The 14,591-nt window shown below is 50.7% G+C and overlaps 1 protein-coding gene across 2 annotated transcripts in view; it reads left to right on the forward strand.

Annotated features, from left to right (window-relative positions):
- The window catches only part of OLFM1 (olfactomedin 1), a 36,089-nt gene extending 22,078 nt beyond the window's left edge, over window positions 1–14,011 (forward strand). For both annotated transcript variants that reach the window (XM_036394033.2, XM_036394032.2), the window contains exons 4-6: window positions 1,359–1,578; window positions 8,357–8,463; window positions 12,199–14,011. In XM_036394033.2, the coding sequence (XP_036249926.1) occupies window positions 1,359–1,578; window positions 8,357–8,463; window positions 12,199–12,873 (1,002 nt within the window). In that variant the 3' untranslated portion in view covers window positions 12,874–14,011. The remainder of the gene's footprint in view (window positions 1–1,358; window positions 1,579–8,356; window positions 8,464–12,198) is intronic.
- Window positions 14,012–14,591: the final 580 nt, after the last annotated feature.

Consider the following 14,591-nt stretch of genomic DNA (forward strand, 5'->3'; position numbering starts at 1 on the left):
TTTAGCTCTGCAGTCTGGATGGAAAGACTTGAGCATGAGTTTCTTTTATTTAATTATTTCTTTATTTCAGTTATTATTGTTTTCCCCCCCTCCACCACTCTGATGAGTTCAACCCTCCCCATTGCCCAGGGAACTTGAAATGAAATAAAATTTAAAACATTCCCCACGTGCGAAGCCCGGGAGGGAAAAATCCTCTTGGCTTAAATAGGAGGGGATGGATGGGAAGGAGGCTGAGGAGGAATTCCTGATCCTGTTCAGCCCCAAAAAGCTTCAGGACACAGGCAGATGTCACAGCCCTGGGTGCTGGGAGCTTGGCCACTGTAATTTGAGCAGCACCAGGGACTTTGGGTGTTCTAACACAGCTTCATTAACGGGTAGGTGCATGCATATTAATGTCTACTCATTAGCTGCTGGAGCAAAGCATCTGCAACAAAATGCTGCATTCTGAGCCTTTAAATAAGCAAAAAAGCAAAAAAAAAATTAAAAAAGAAAAAAAAATTCATTTCTGCAAAATCCATCTGATAATGAATTTTGTTTTTCTGTTCCGTGCTTGAAACCAGTGAGGAATTTTTTGTCTAATTTGCTGCCAAAGCAGCATTTGAAAGAACAGGCACAGCATTTTGTTCCTGCTAATGCCAGCATTAAACTGTGAGTGCTTTGGAGCTCTTGTGTTGGTTTTTTTTCTCTCTTTAGTGCCGTAAGAGTATTTGTCTATGAATGGCTATCTATATAAGGCAGGTTAGTGAGCTAGATCCTCAACAGTATTTCATTTTCTTGCTTACAGGGCTAACTAAAAAGCAAGTTTTTTCAATGCTGCAGTGACTGAAGAAGCAGTTCACTCCCATGTAACCATGAAAAGAGGGCCACAGAGCATTTTGCACCATGCATTGATTTTTTTTGATTATTTTCCAAATTAGCACCATATCTCACTAAGGAACCTTGAACCACACAACCGAGATCTTCCTTTGCATGCAATTGTAGATGCATTTCATGAATAGTTTGAAACCCTTGTCAATGCATATATATCTTATTTTCTTTTATTTTTTGGAAAGAAAAAAAAAGAAAAAAAAAAAACAACAACTCTTTGTGTATGTGATCTGAAGCATGTAACCCTAAGATGTTGCATTCTAAAAATGACAAATAAAGGCCTTTCCCAAATATTTTGGTGTTCTGCAGCCTGTTTAATATGTTCTTGCCAAGACATCATTCGGACCAAAAATAATAATTGAGCTAATTTTAATGCTAATAATTGTGGGAAATGTGAACATTTCGCTCCCATAGGAAGCACCCAGGTCAAGGCAGAGTGTTGCAGATTTTTGCACGCATAGCACTGAACCGAGCTTATTTTAACCTTGCAGGCAATAAAAGCGAAAATGGAGGAACTTAGGCCTTTGATACCAGTGTTGGAAGAGTACAAAGCCGATGCCAAATTGGTATTGCAGTTTAAAGAGGAGGTCCAGAATCTGACGTCAGTTCTAAACGAACTCCAGGAGGAGATTGGCGCCTATGACTACGAAGAGCTTCAGAACAGAGTGTCAAATCTTGAAGAAAGGCTTCGTGCATGCATGCAAAAATTAGGTAGGCTCAGAACCACCACGGTGGCTCCAAGGCCACCGGCGCCAACGCACGCATCCCGGCCGGAGGCAGAGATGCCCCGCTGGACATCTGGTGCCGTGCCCGGCCGCGAGGGATGAGCTCCACGCAGCCAGGGGCCATCCTGCCAAGGGTTATGCCACCAGGAACATTCCTCCTGGGAGTAGTCCTGCCCAGGATTACTGGCAGGAGCAATGCTGCTCGTGGTGTGAGCGCTTCAGGATGCTCCTCTCCTCTCCTCTCCCCGCGGAGCGGAGCGGGCGTGTGGGCGGCGCTTGCATAAGTGGCAGCTCACGCTTATGCAAAGCCAACACTTGCACCCCTTTTGCTTCTGCATCCCTGGACCTGGTCCGTCAGCAAAGGGCTCTGCTCGTGGTGGGGGGTGTGGGGCTGTGCCTCGGTTTCCCTCGGTTTCCTTTCTTTGTTTTTGCATCTTGCCAATCCCCCCGGAGCAGAGCATGAGGAGCTGGGCCGCGGTGTGGTCCTGCCCCTGCGCGGGATGTGAATCCTCCCTCTCCCATCCCCTGAGGGAGAAGGGAGCCATTTCCACCAGGCTGCTGCTAAACCACCAGGGACTCGACCTCATCCAGAGGGTTGGAATTGACTGAAACTCCTGGGGCTGTTGTGGGGAGTCTCAGCTGCCACCAAACCCAACGCGTGGCCCCAAACACAGGGGGAAGGAGGAAAGGGCACTGCCTCCCACAGCTGCAAGGACTCTCTGCACCATTTGTTGGGCCAGCTCTGACTTGATTTAATTTCTCCTTCCATTATTGACTTTCTTGCCACGCCATTTAGATAATCCAAACACATTAACTGCTCTGCAGTCTATTTTGGTAGCACATACGAAATTACACTCTCAGGTAACTTCACGGAAGATCAGATCTCTTCTGAGCACTTGATATCCTTGGCAAGGTAACACTTTGTTTCTCTCTTGGCTCTGCTGCTGGGGTTGATTTTGCTTGTTTCTAGATGCCTCCACACTGTGAGCAGCCACCTCCCCTCCATTCCCTCTGCATTTCCATCCTCTGGTTCCTTGGACGTCCCTTGCAGGTTCCATCTCACCCAGAGAGTAAAATTCCCATTTAAACGTGGATGCTCAGAGTATTTGAACAAGTCAGGCACCGAGGTACCCTTGGGACAGGTAAAAACCCCCTGGCCAAGAGAGATCAGAGTTTAATTTCTCATTAATTAATGAGTGCTGGTGGCCCAGGCTTGGTTTGAGAGCAGGACAGGCTGGGGCTTTCTGCCCCTTTCCCCTGTGATGGCCACAGGGAGGGCAGCAGGGTTGGGCAAGGAGGGATACTCTCACCTTGCCCTCACCCTCTTGAACTTCCCCCTGAAAGCCTCATGGGGACATGGAGTCCCCAATTCCTGGAGCTCTGTCAGGTGGGCACGGTGCAGTGGAAAGATAAGGAAGGATGAACAGATAAGAAGGAAAGATAAGAAAGGAGAACAGGCCCAGGAGGGTGGGGTGGACCAAGGGCACACAGAGACCTCCTGGCAGATGGATCCTCTCATCCCTGCCCTGCTGAAGGCAGAGGAGAAGATGCCCAAGGAGGGGTCCCCTTGCTGCACCCAGAGCCTTCAGCCCATCCCCTGAAGATGAGGAGGAGCTGTGGGTCACAGGGAGAGGAAGCAGGGGCAGGGATTTGAGACTTCAGCCTTGGGGACAGTTCTTTCAACAAAGCCATTCCAGCCAGGGAAGCTGGGACAATCCTCCCACTGACCCTAGGCAGGCTTTAAGGAGTAGCTCCCAAACCATTCAGGGCTCCAAAAAATTAGAATCTGCTCTTGGACCATTAACCCTTTCTGCACATCCCATCCCTTCACACTCAAGTCCAGCTGGGACCAGCAGCCCAGGTAAGAAGGAGGCAGGTAGGGATGCTGAGCTCTTGCAGGTAACCTTGTCTAGGAACTTTTGGCAGTTTCTAAAAATCTTTTTGAGTCTTTAGCTGGGCTTTTTGGCTTCTTCCTGCCCTTGCTCTCTCTCTGGGGTCAGGGCAGCTCTTTTGCAGCAGCCCTGGCTGCTCACAGAGATGGGTTCTGTGCCTCCCAGAGGCTCATCCCAGAGGATTTGCTGCTCACTCAGGAAGCTGATTTATTTGGTCACTTAAAAGAAAGAGCACGGATTGAATTTCCAATGCTGTTTATCTCTCTGGTGTGTAAACCACTGGAAATGGTTGCTAATTGAGTTAAATTCAGATAACAGCCTTACAAATGCTTTGCTGCCACACAATGAGGCCCTGATTGCCGAGGATTTCACTTTGCCGCAGGTTTTCTGCTCCATTGGGCTCGTTGGGCTCGCTGATGTCTCAAGGAGAAGGTTTTAGCTGGGAGAAAGGTTTTTCTCCTGCTCCCCTGGAGTTTGTGTGCCCCAAACAGGGTCAGGGAGCTGCTGCAACAAGCACAGGCCAAGGGGAGGGGAGGGATGTGCCACACTCACACCCAGTTCACCTCTCCCAGGGAGCTCTGAGCCTTGGCAGGGCCTTTTCCTTAGCCAAGGTCCTGTTTTGCATTTTGGGTTTCCTAAGCATTATTGATGGATCAATAGTGAAAACACTTCCTGACCCTGGCATGTGTGTGGAGGGCGGGGAAAAATCAATAATGGCAGCTTCAATCTGTGTTTCTGTTTACACTCCTAAAGATCCCTATTTACACAGGGATTTTAGCCTTTGCATTAATGTTCCTAAGAGGAGGTGCAGGGCTTGGCACTCCTTGGATCTAGGGGGAATTTAACTCAGGCAGGGCAAGAGTTCCTTGGGGAAAATCCTGGTGCAGGGATGGGCATGGAGCCATCTCTGATGGTTTTGGGATGGAGATGGAGATGGAGCCATCCCTGATGGTTTTGGGATGGGGATGGAGCCATCCCTGATGGTTTGGGATGGGGATGGAGCCATCCCTGATGGTTTGGGATGGGATGGAGCCATCCCTGATGGTTTTGGGATGGGGATGGAGCCATCCCTGATGGTTTGGGATGGAGATGGAGATGGAGCCATCCCTGATGGTTTTGGGATGGGATGGGATGGAGCCATCCCTGACAATTTTGGGATGGGATGGAGCCATCCCTGACGATTTTGGGATGGGGTGCTCCCAGCCAGGCAACAGAGGCAAGATCCAAGCCCAGCTGAGCCGCCACAGCCCCATCCCTGCCTGGAGGGCTGGGACTGGGACTGGGACTGGGATTGGGATTGGGATTGGGATGGGGATTGGGATTGGGATCAATCCTTGGCTTCCTGGGAAGATGGAGCAGGATCCTGGCTGTAGCAGCAGAACCACGAGCCCAGAAGGAGCTGGTGCCTGTGCGTTGGTGGAGGAGCTGCTGGGAGCTGCCAGGCAGGACTTGTGGGCAGCATCCAGAGCTGGAGAGGAGGTGGTGGCACCCTGGGAGGAAGGGAGGGCTGGTCCCACCCGCTCCTGCTGGAAAATTCCTTGTGCAGCTGAAGCGGGGATGCATCTCATGGCAGGACAGAGGGACACTTGGGGAAAGGCTGATTTGTGGCCAGGAGAAAGGAGCTGAATAGCTCTGGGTGAAGAGGAGCGAAAGCAGCTCCTCTGTGAGGCCCTAAATCTGCTCCTCACAGGTTTCCCTGTCCTGGACCCCTGGGTGAGCAGCAGGATGAGCTTTTCTGTGGCACAGCTGTCCCTGAGTGACCTGGAATTCCCATAGAACCCCACCTGACGGGGTGGGGGGCTCTGCAGAAGGCTCAGCTGCTGATATTGCAGGTGTGCTGTGCATCTCCTCAGGTGGGTGAGGATCCCAGGGGCTGGAGCTGTCCGTGCCTGGGTGGCAACGCTCACTCAGGATCTTCAAAATCCGTGTTGAATTCCCCCCAGCAGCCTGGGATGGGTTTACAGCAGGAGAGAGAAGAGCCCTCCTGCATTGCTGAGGAGCTGGGCTGTGTGTGCCTCTAGCTAAACAACGTGTAGGAGATGTTGCAAACAACACTGGTTTACCTTTATCAGCTGCTGCTGCTTTTTTTTGACTGGTGTTTTTTTGTTTTGTTTTGTTTTGTTTTTTAATCAATGAGCTTTTACAGCACGCTCCTCTCCAGGGAAATGGGAGGAGGAGATAAAGTGACAGCAACGTAGGGCTGTGATAATGGAAGGCAGATCTGGGATTAGGGGAAGGCTGGACCCTTGCAAGACATTAAAATTTGGTTTTTTTAACCCATTGCATCTCTTTGCTCTCCCTCTGAGCTGAGAGGTTTGGACTGCAGCAGGCAGGAGGGCAAATTCCTGTGCCTCGTGTCTCACCAAAGCTCTGCTTTTTGGGGGCACCTCTCTTGATCTGCCTGGGTCTGGAGGCTGTGGGGACACTGCTGGTGCCCTTGGTGCACATCAGGAATTTCTCCCTCTGTTCTCTGCCCTGGGCTAAGGGGATCCCTTTGGCTGAGGCAGGTGCGTGTGTCTGATCAGGAATTACAATGCAGGTGAGAACAGGCCAAGGAGAGAGGCAGCTGAGAGGGATTGCAGAGTTCTGGAGGTGCTCAGGGTGTAAATTCTGTGATTCCACGAAGGTCAGGTTGGACAGCAACCTGATCTGGTTGAAGACGTCCCTGCTCATTGCAGGGGGCTGGACTAAACAACCTTTAATGGTCCTTAACAACAAACCATCCTAGGGTTTTAATTTGGAGCAGGATGACCTTGTCCTGAGCTGGCAGAGCTCTCCCTGTGTTCCAGCAGCACCTGCAGGGGCTCCCACCTGCAGCCCAGCCCTGGGTCCTGCTGAGCAGGCACTGCCTGCAGTGCAGCCCCAGCACAGCACCCAGGGCAGCTTCTCCACCCCACGTCCAAAAGGAGAGCTCAGGAAACACCTCCTGAACTCCAGGTACTGGCTGTGCCCCACTGCCTCTGCCCTGGATGGGGTTTTAAATGGGCTCTGGCTGGGTTTTAAATGGGCTCTGGGGTTTTAAATGAGCTCTGGGGTTTTAAATGTGCTCTCCTTGCCCAACAGGACATCCCCCAGCAGCCCAGTCCCTCCCGAGGCATCTCCCCCTCCTCCCCTGTCCCTCCTCACTGCACTCACGTTAAATTTTGGTGGGGCAGGGAAGCAGAGTGGCAGCTCTGCTGAAACTTGGGGATATTGTTGGGGAAAGGGGCTGGGATGTGGCTGCACCTTCCATGCTGGGGCTGCAGCATTCCAGATCCATGGACAGCCCCAGAGAGGGGTGGGACAGAGCCAGGACTGGGAAATGAGCAGGAGCAGAGGTGCTGCTGCTTCCCCTCATATTTAGGGCTTGGAAACCCAGCAAGGAGCTGAACTGGCTCCCTGAATTCAGCAGATTTGGAGCTCCTGGGTGTGCCCCAGACCTGGCTCACAGTGCCCTGTGATCCCTGTGCTGGTGAGGCTGAGCTAGGCAGGACCCTCAGGATGCTCCCACCTTCATCCTGCTGTGCTGGGGCTCCTGTCCCAGAGCTGGCTGGAGATCCACCAGTGTGTGATCCTCCTGAGTGTGTGTGTGTGATCCTCCTGAGTGTGTGTGATCCTCTGAGTGTGTGTGTGATCCTCCTCAGTGTGTGTGTGATCCTCCTCAGTGTGTGTGTGATCCTCCTGAGTGTGTGTGTGTGATCCTCCTGAGTGTGTGTGATCCTCCTGAATGTGTGTGATCCTCCTGAGTGTGTGTGTGATCCTCCTGAGTGTGTGTGATCCTCTGAGTGTGTGTGTGTGATTCTCCTGAATGTGTGTATGATTCTCCTGAGTGTGTGTGTGTGATCCTCCTGAATGTGTGTGTGATCCTCCTGAATGTGTGTGTGATCCTCCTGAGTGTGTGTGTGATCCTCTGAGTGTGTGTGTGATCCTCCTGAATGTGTGTGTGATCCTCCTGAGTGTGTGTGTGTGATCCTCCTTAGTGTGTGTGATCCTCCTCAGTGTGTGTGTGATCCTCTGAGTGTGTGTGTGATCCTCCTGAGTGTGTGTGTGTGATCCTCCTGAATGTGTGTGTGATCCTCCTGAATGTGTGTGATCCTCCTCAGTGTGTGTGTGTGATCCTCCTGAGTGTGTGTGTGATCCTCCTGTGTGTGTGTGTGATCCTCCTGAGTATGTGTGTGATCCTCCTGAGTGTGTGATCCTCTGAATGTGTGTGTGATCCTCTGAGTGTGTGTGTGATCTTCCTGAGTGTGTGTGTGATCCTCCTGAATGTGTGATCCTCCTGAGTGTGTGTGTGATCCTATTGAATGTGTGTGATCCTCCTGAGTGTGTGTGATCTTCCTGAGTGTGTGTGTGTGATCCTCCTGAGTGTGTGTGATCCTCCTGAGTGTGCAACATGAGATGCAACGAGGGGCAAGCTGGGGTTGCTGTCCCAGAGCTGCCTGGAGGATCCACCAGTGTGTGTGGATCCTCCTGAGTGTGCAACACGAGGGAAAGCAGCTGGTAAATGATCCCTGCAGGGAGGAGATTTATATCGAGGGCCATTTTCCACCTTCCTCTTTTCTCTCCTCCGCATAACCCGTACCAATCGCAGGTTTCCAGCAGGGCTGGAATAGCCACGGCTGCCTTTTCATCTGGATCAGAGCAGCTCCTCCCTGCCCCTGCCTGCTGCTCTCATTCTCCATTCCGGGCCACTCGCAGCTCCTTTTCTCGGGGACAGCCAGAAGGGCAATTGTCATTAAGAGGTGTGAAGCAAACAAAAGCATCCGACACTTGTTCCTGAGCCGATTCCCTGTGATTAAACCGAGCTTAGCAGGGCACAGAGGAGCGGGTGGGGTGGTGCCGGTGCCCCTCGGGGGCTGTCGTGGTGCTCATCAGCCTTCCCCTCTTTTCCAGCCTGTGGGAAGCTGACGGGAATAAGTGACCCGATCACAATTAAAACCTCGGGGTCCCGCTTTGGATCGTGGATGACGGATCCTCTGGCTCCTGAGGGAGAGAACAAGGTAAGAGTGTGTGACAGCATCACCCGTGTGCCTGAGGACAGTGAATATTCACCACTGGGAATGTCCTCATCCATCCCACCGGGCTCTGCTGGCAGCAGGAGGGGCTGAGCATCCCCCAGGGAGGGAGGATGAGGAGAAGTTGAGCAGCCCCTGCACTGCTGCCTTTCCTGGCTGAAACTCCGTGGGCTCAGAATTGTCACCATGAGGTCTATGTGGCGAAAAAAAGCAAGTGTTGGGTTTCTAATCTGTGTTTGGCAGCCAGGAGGGAGCTGGGGCTGAGCAGAGGGACCCGTGGTCCTGGTCCCTGCTGCTCTTCTGCTGCCAGCACCTCTGATAATGTCATCTGCCTGCATTTGCCCTCCATCCTCCACCTTCATTGCTGTGAGGAATTAACTGACTGCAGCCAGAGAGAGAGATTTGTTTTGCTTTGTTTTGGACTTTTATTTTTTTCCATTCAGACCATTCAATTTTGATCCCAAGGAGGTAGGAGGCCAATAACTGGCTGAAAATCAATCCCAGCTCCCCGTGACTGATGGAATGGAAAATATCTCGAGTGTTTGCCGAGGATTTGCAGGCAGCAAAACAAAACAAGAAGCAGAAAGCTTGGCTGCCTGTAATTCCCTCCTTCATGCAGCATCCTTCAAAGGATAAAGGCACCAGCAAGGGCGGGATCAGGGCACCTATTTTGGGATCTGTGCCCTGGCATCAGCTCTGTAGCTGTGAGAGGACAAGGGATGCTCTGGAGAAGTCACCCCTGGGTGGTTTCTTTGAAGGTGACTTGAGTTGTCAGGCCCTTTCCCTCCAGCAGCCAACTGGTTGGCACTAGTTCCCCAATTCAACACCTCCATATTTTACAGTTATTAAGCAAAATTTCCCCTCCAGCCCAAATAAAACCCTGCTTAGAGGTGAGATGGGAAGGTTTCACCCCCATTTTGCTCAAGAGAGGGGACAGAATTGTCCCCTTCAGGCTGTGCTTGCTGCTTCCCTTGGCACTAAAACAATTTTCAGCTGAAGCTGGTGGTTCAGATGCTGAAGATCTTCCCGTGTCTTCAGAGGGTTTTGTCTCAAACCGCTATTTTTTGGTATTTTTTTTTTAGCCATGCCTTTTTCTGCAGCGTATTTTTGTTGTACAAGCAGGCTGCAAACCGGAGCTGGAGCTTCCCAGGCCTCTCTGTGTATTTAATATATAAAACCTGCTGGGAATTTTATTAGGAACACACCATTAAGTGAACTCCACTGGCTGCTCAGCAGAGTGGGAAGGTGAGCATGGGATGGGCAGTTTATCATCCCCAGCTCCTGTCCCCGAGCCCCACGAGGGGTTTGGTGTTCCTGTGATCATTTGTTCGTGTCACGAAACCACGGAACACAGCTGGGGGAGATTTGTGAGTGCTGTGGGAGCAGCAGGTGGATGCTGAGAGCTGGGATGGCTGTGTGGGGGCAGGAGGAGGTTGCTCAGAGCCAGCTGCTGTGATGGGACATTGTTCATCCATCAATCCCTGCTTTTCCAGGGCTTGGAATGCTCTTGGGTCCTGCAGCCCCTGCATGGTGACACAGGGCTCTGCTGAGCTTTAAAAACTGAGCACAACAACACATTTTCATGTTGAATTTTTAATACCAGATAATGAAATAGAAGCAGCAAAGAGAGAGTTACGTTTTAGATATTTTTTTCCCCTATAATTTCCCAATCTGGTTCAGCTGAAGTTTCATTTCCAGCTCTGGCTGTTCTCTGGTGCTTTTGCAGCCACCCCCAAGCCCAGCAAGGTTTGGGGATGAGGGTCAGAGCCATTTGCCACACGTGCATTCCCCACCTCTGCAGCTTTCCAGGGAGGCAATGACAGAAGGCTGAAATTCCCTCCAAAGTTTTTGGAGACCCCAGGTGACTTCCCAAAGGCAGCAGCCAAATGTTGGGCTGCCCTTCTCAAAGACTGATGATCACACTCCAGACACAGAGCTGTCAGATTTTGCAAGGGGTTTGCAGAAGAAATCTGCACGACATCACCCAAATCTGCAGCCTTAAAGGCTTCCCTCTTGCTAAATTTACCTTTTCTCCTTCCTAAATTTACCTTTTCTCCTTCCTAAATTTACCTTTTCTCCTTCCTAAATGGCTCTTACAGAAAGCAGCTCTCTCATTTTCAGGCAGCAACTGCATCCAGAATGTCAGTGGCTGGCTGGATATTTCTTGTGGATATTAACTGCACAGCTTGGTCATTTGCCTCAGAATTGGTTTCATATAACAAAAGCTTTTTTTTTTTTTTAAGGAGTCTAGACAGTGTCCCCAGTGAACTGGCACTTAAATGATGATCTAAAATCTCTCCCCAATCTACCCAGAGCAAGATTTAGATGTCTTTGTCTCTTATATTTCAGCAGCCTCGCTTTAAGCTTTTGATGCAGAAGTGTATGATTTTTAAACCAATATGGACTTTTTGCCTGAATTTGCCTGACAATGAGTGATTGCATCCCTCGCTCCCGCATTCCAAATTAATGGAGCTGTGCACAGCAGCTGCTGTAATTTACTGAGTGTTACCGCGGGAAGCAAAAGCAGCAGCAGCAGCACTGAAAATGCTGGGTTTAGCCAGGGAAAAGCTGCTAATTGCCCTCAGGAAGGGAGGGTGGTGCCAGCCACCAGCGTTCCCAGGGGAGCGCTTAAGCCAAGGAGATATCAGGTTATCCCCCAGGGAAAGCTTTGCTGTTGGGTTGATTTCATGACTGATTTGGGGCTCCAGAAATTGGGGTTATTTCTGGATGTAGGTGACAGATGTTGGCTGGATTCAAGGCCAGATTTGGAGCAGCCTGCTCTGGTGGAAAGCGTCCTTGGCAGGGCTGAGTTCTAATCTCCATTCCAAACCATTTTATGACGATTCCACGACTCCTGGCTGTGGATTTCTCTCTGCTGCGGTGCGGTGCGATGTCATGGTTTGCCTCAGATGCCCCGGGTTCCTCCCTGATAATTCCCTGCCAGGTGTGTCAGTCACCTCTCCTTTCCCCTCCCAGCACTGTCTGTCAATCCTGGCATTCCAGAAGGGCCTTTAGTGATTGGCAGAATTCAAAAGATGCCTTACACCCCTGGAGGGACATTGGGCCATCCAGGTGTCCTTTGTCCCTTGAGACTTCCCCCTCCCCATACGTGGTTTGTGGTCCCCAGTGTTCCTTCCCTGCCCCTCTCCCCGGGGTTCAAAGGAGCAGCAGCCACGGGCTCAGGGAGTTCTGTTGGAGCTGGTGCTGGATTCAGAGGCCTGAGGGCCAGAATAAAGCTCTGGATCCAAAGCCTCCATCAGAACCGACTCCTTTCCTTCACCATGGCCTGAAAGCTTCTCCACAGAGGGAAACCTGAGGAGCAGCCCCTGTTATGGGGGGAAGCTCCATCCCAGCAGCACCAGAGCTCCTGCAGGCCTGGACTTGTCTGCAGTGCCAGCTGCAGCACCCAGGCAGGAAAGAGTGTCTGTGGGGTGAAACACCACACACCCAGCCAGCCAAAAGTGTCTGTGGGGTGAAACACCACACACCCAGGCAGCTAAAAGTGTCTGTGGGGTGAAACACCACACACCCAGCCGGCCAAAAGTGTCTGTGGGGTGAAACACCACACACCCAGCCAGCCAAAAGTGTCTGTGGGGTGAAACACCACAGTGCCACTATTTGGTCAAGCAGCAAGGGCCAGACAAGCTCAGGCACGTCCCATCCAGTGATATTGGTGTTATTCCAATACTCTCCTTAACCCCCTGCGTTTCCCTCGTGCAGGTTTGGTACATGGACAGCTACCACAACAACCGCTTCGTCCGCGAGTACAAATCCATGGCGGACTTCATGAACACCGACAACTTCACCTCCCACCGCCTGCCCCACCCCTGGTCGGGCACGGGCCAGGTGGTCTACAACGGCTCCATCTACTTCAACAAATACCAAAGCCACATCATCATCAGGTTCGACTTGAAGACGGAGACCATCCTCAAGACGCGCAGCCTGGACTACGCCGGCTACAACAACATGTACCACTACGCCTGGGGCGGCCACTCCGACATCGACCTCATGGTGGACGAGAACGGGCTCTGGGCCGTCTACGCCACCAACCAGAACGCCGGCAACATCGTCATCAGCAAGTTGGACCCCAACACCCTGCAGAGCCTGCAGACCTGGAACACCAGCTACCCGAAACGCAGCGCCGGCGAGGCCTTCATCATCTGCGGCACGCTCTACGTCACCAACGGCTACTCGGGAGGCACCAAGGTGCACTACGCCTACCAGACCAACGCCTCCACCTACGAGTACATCGACATCCCCTTCCAGAACAAGTACTCCCACATCTCCATGTTGGACTACAACCCCAAGGATCGGGCTCTCTACGCCTGGAACAACGGGCATCAAATCCTGTACAACGTCACCCTCTTCCACGTCATCCGCTCCGACGAGTTGTAGCCCGGCCTTGGTTGGAAACTGGGTTTGGGGGGAGGGAAGAATAAATAAATAAATTAAAGTGAAAATTTAAAAAAAAAAATAATGATAAAAAGGAAAAAAAAGGGAGAAACTAATTTAAAAAAATGCTATTAAGGGAACATACTTTAAATAAGTAAACATATAAACAGCTGCCAAAATTAAGACCAACATCATGGAGGATTATTCAGCGTAAGCCTGACAGATCAGCATTACCTCTACATTTCTAGAAGTCTGGCCCTGTGTTATAGACTCACGAGTAACCGTGTACTTGCAGCTGGAACTGCACTCAGAGAACCACTTCAGTTTGGGGTTTTGTTTTGTTTCTGTTCTGATAGCAAACCTAGAGAACATCCTGAAGCAGTAAGGCAATGACTGTTGGAAGTTCACCCTCGGGAGCCTCGCTCTCCTCCGTGTGTGGCTTGCATGGACATTCCCCCGGCGTCACGGGCAGCTGTGATGGATGTGTGGAAAGGAAAAGCAGGAGAAGCTGACCCGTGAGGAGCTCTGGCTGTCTCAACAAGACCTACCACAGGTTAGTTTTCTTTGCCTTCCATTGCAGCTACTGTCTCTCTCAACTGTGTTCTTGTCACTTAGATTAACTGTGCTGAGACCCGAAGTAGCTCATGGATCTGTGTCTTAGTAACTTATTAAACACGATGGTTTAAGTATGTATTATGAACAAGTTGTTGTACCCATATTGTTTGAACTTATGTATTCAGCAACTATATTGTATAATGTATGTCTGTTATTTACCAGAGGTGGCAAAACTTTGTATGTCCAGTTTATGCAATGAATGTTGTAAATGCAATGATGTAGTTTGGATTTAATAAATGATGGTTTTTTCGTTTCTAAAAAGGCAAAAAAAAAAAAAAGGTCAGTGTTCACCCTTATACACAGGTAACCAATTTCATGTTGATAATTACAGGAATATTCTCTTACTGTTATCTATCTACATAGCATTATGGTGGTTGGAAATCGCTTCCGTGGAGATTCTGTGGCAGCAGATTCCCATAGGAAGCTTTGTTTATGGAAGTGTGAAGGTAATTAATTTTTTTTTTAAGAGGAAAAATTTGTACTATCCACAGTTATCTAAGGAACAATAAAACTATTAGGAGACTTCCCTGCTTTGTTTGGTGTCTTCTCTGTGCGAGTGAGCCAGTGCAGGGGAGGGAGAACTGGAATTTTTGGGGGTAAATGCTGAGCAGCCATCCTGAGTTTCCTTCCAGGGAATATTTCCTGATGTGTAGCTGGGGCTGGGAGCTGGAGAGTGGAGGGTTGGCTCTCTGCTCTGTAGGGATTCCCTTCCCATTTTCATCTGGAGCAGGCACTGCTTCAAGGACATAAAATCGTCTGGCTGCTCCTGCTGTGGGCAGGGTCCGGCCACCCCCTCAGGGACTGACGGTGTCTGGTGTTGGTGCCACAACAGGAGGAAATCTCATCATCTGCCACCTTTATTGGAGCTGCAGACACTGCTTGGGACCCCTGAGAGCAACTGGATCCCACTCCTTCTTGGCTTCTTGGAGTGCTCCCCACCCTGAGTCTGCTACAGGTAAAAATCTCCTTTTTTTACCTTGTTCTAAAGAGCAACTGTCACTGTCACACTCAGCCCTCCTGGTTCTGCCAAAGCAGAGCCCTCATGGGGTACAGGATGCTCTTCTCCCTCTGGTGTGAGATTTGGGGTCTCATCTCTCTTTGCTGTG

Source organism: Molothrus ater, chromosome 20 (assembly GCF_012460135.2).
Source record: "Molothrus ater isolate BHLD 08-10-18 breed brown headed cowbird chromosome 20, BPBGC_Mater_1.1, whole genome shotgun sequence".
Lineage (NCBI taxonomy): Eukaryota > Metazoa > Chordata > Aves > Passeriformes > Icteridae > Molothrus > Molothrus ater.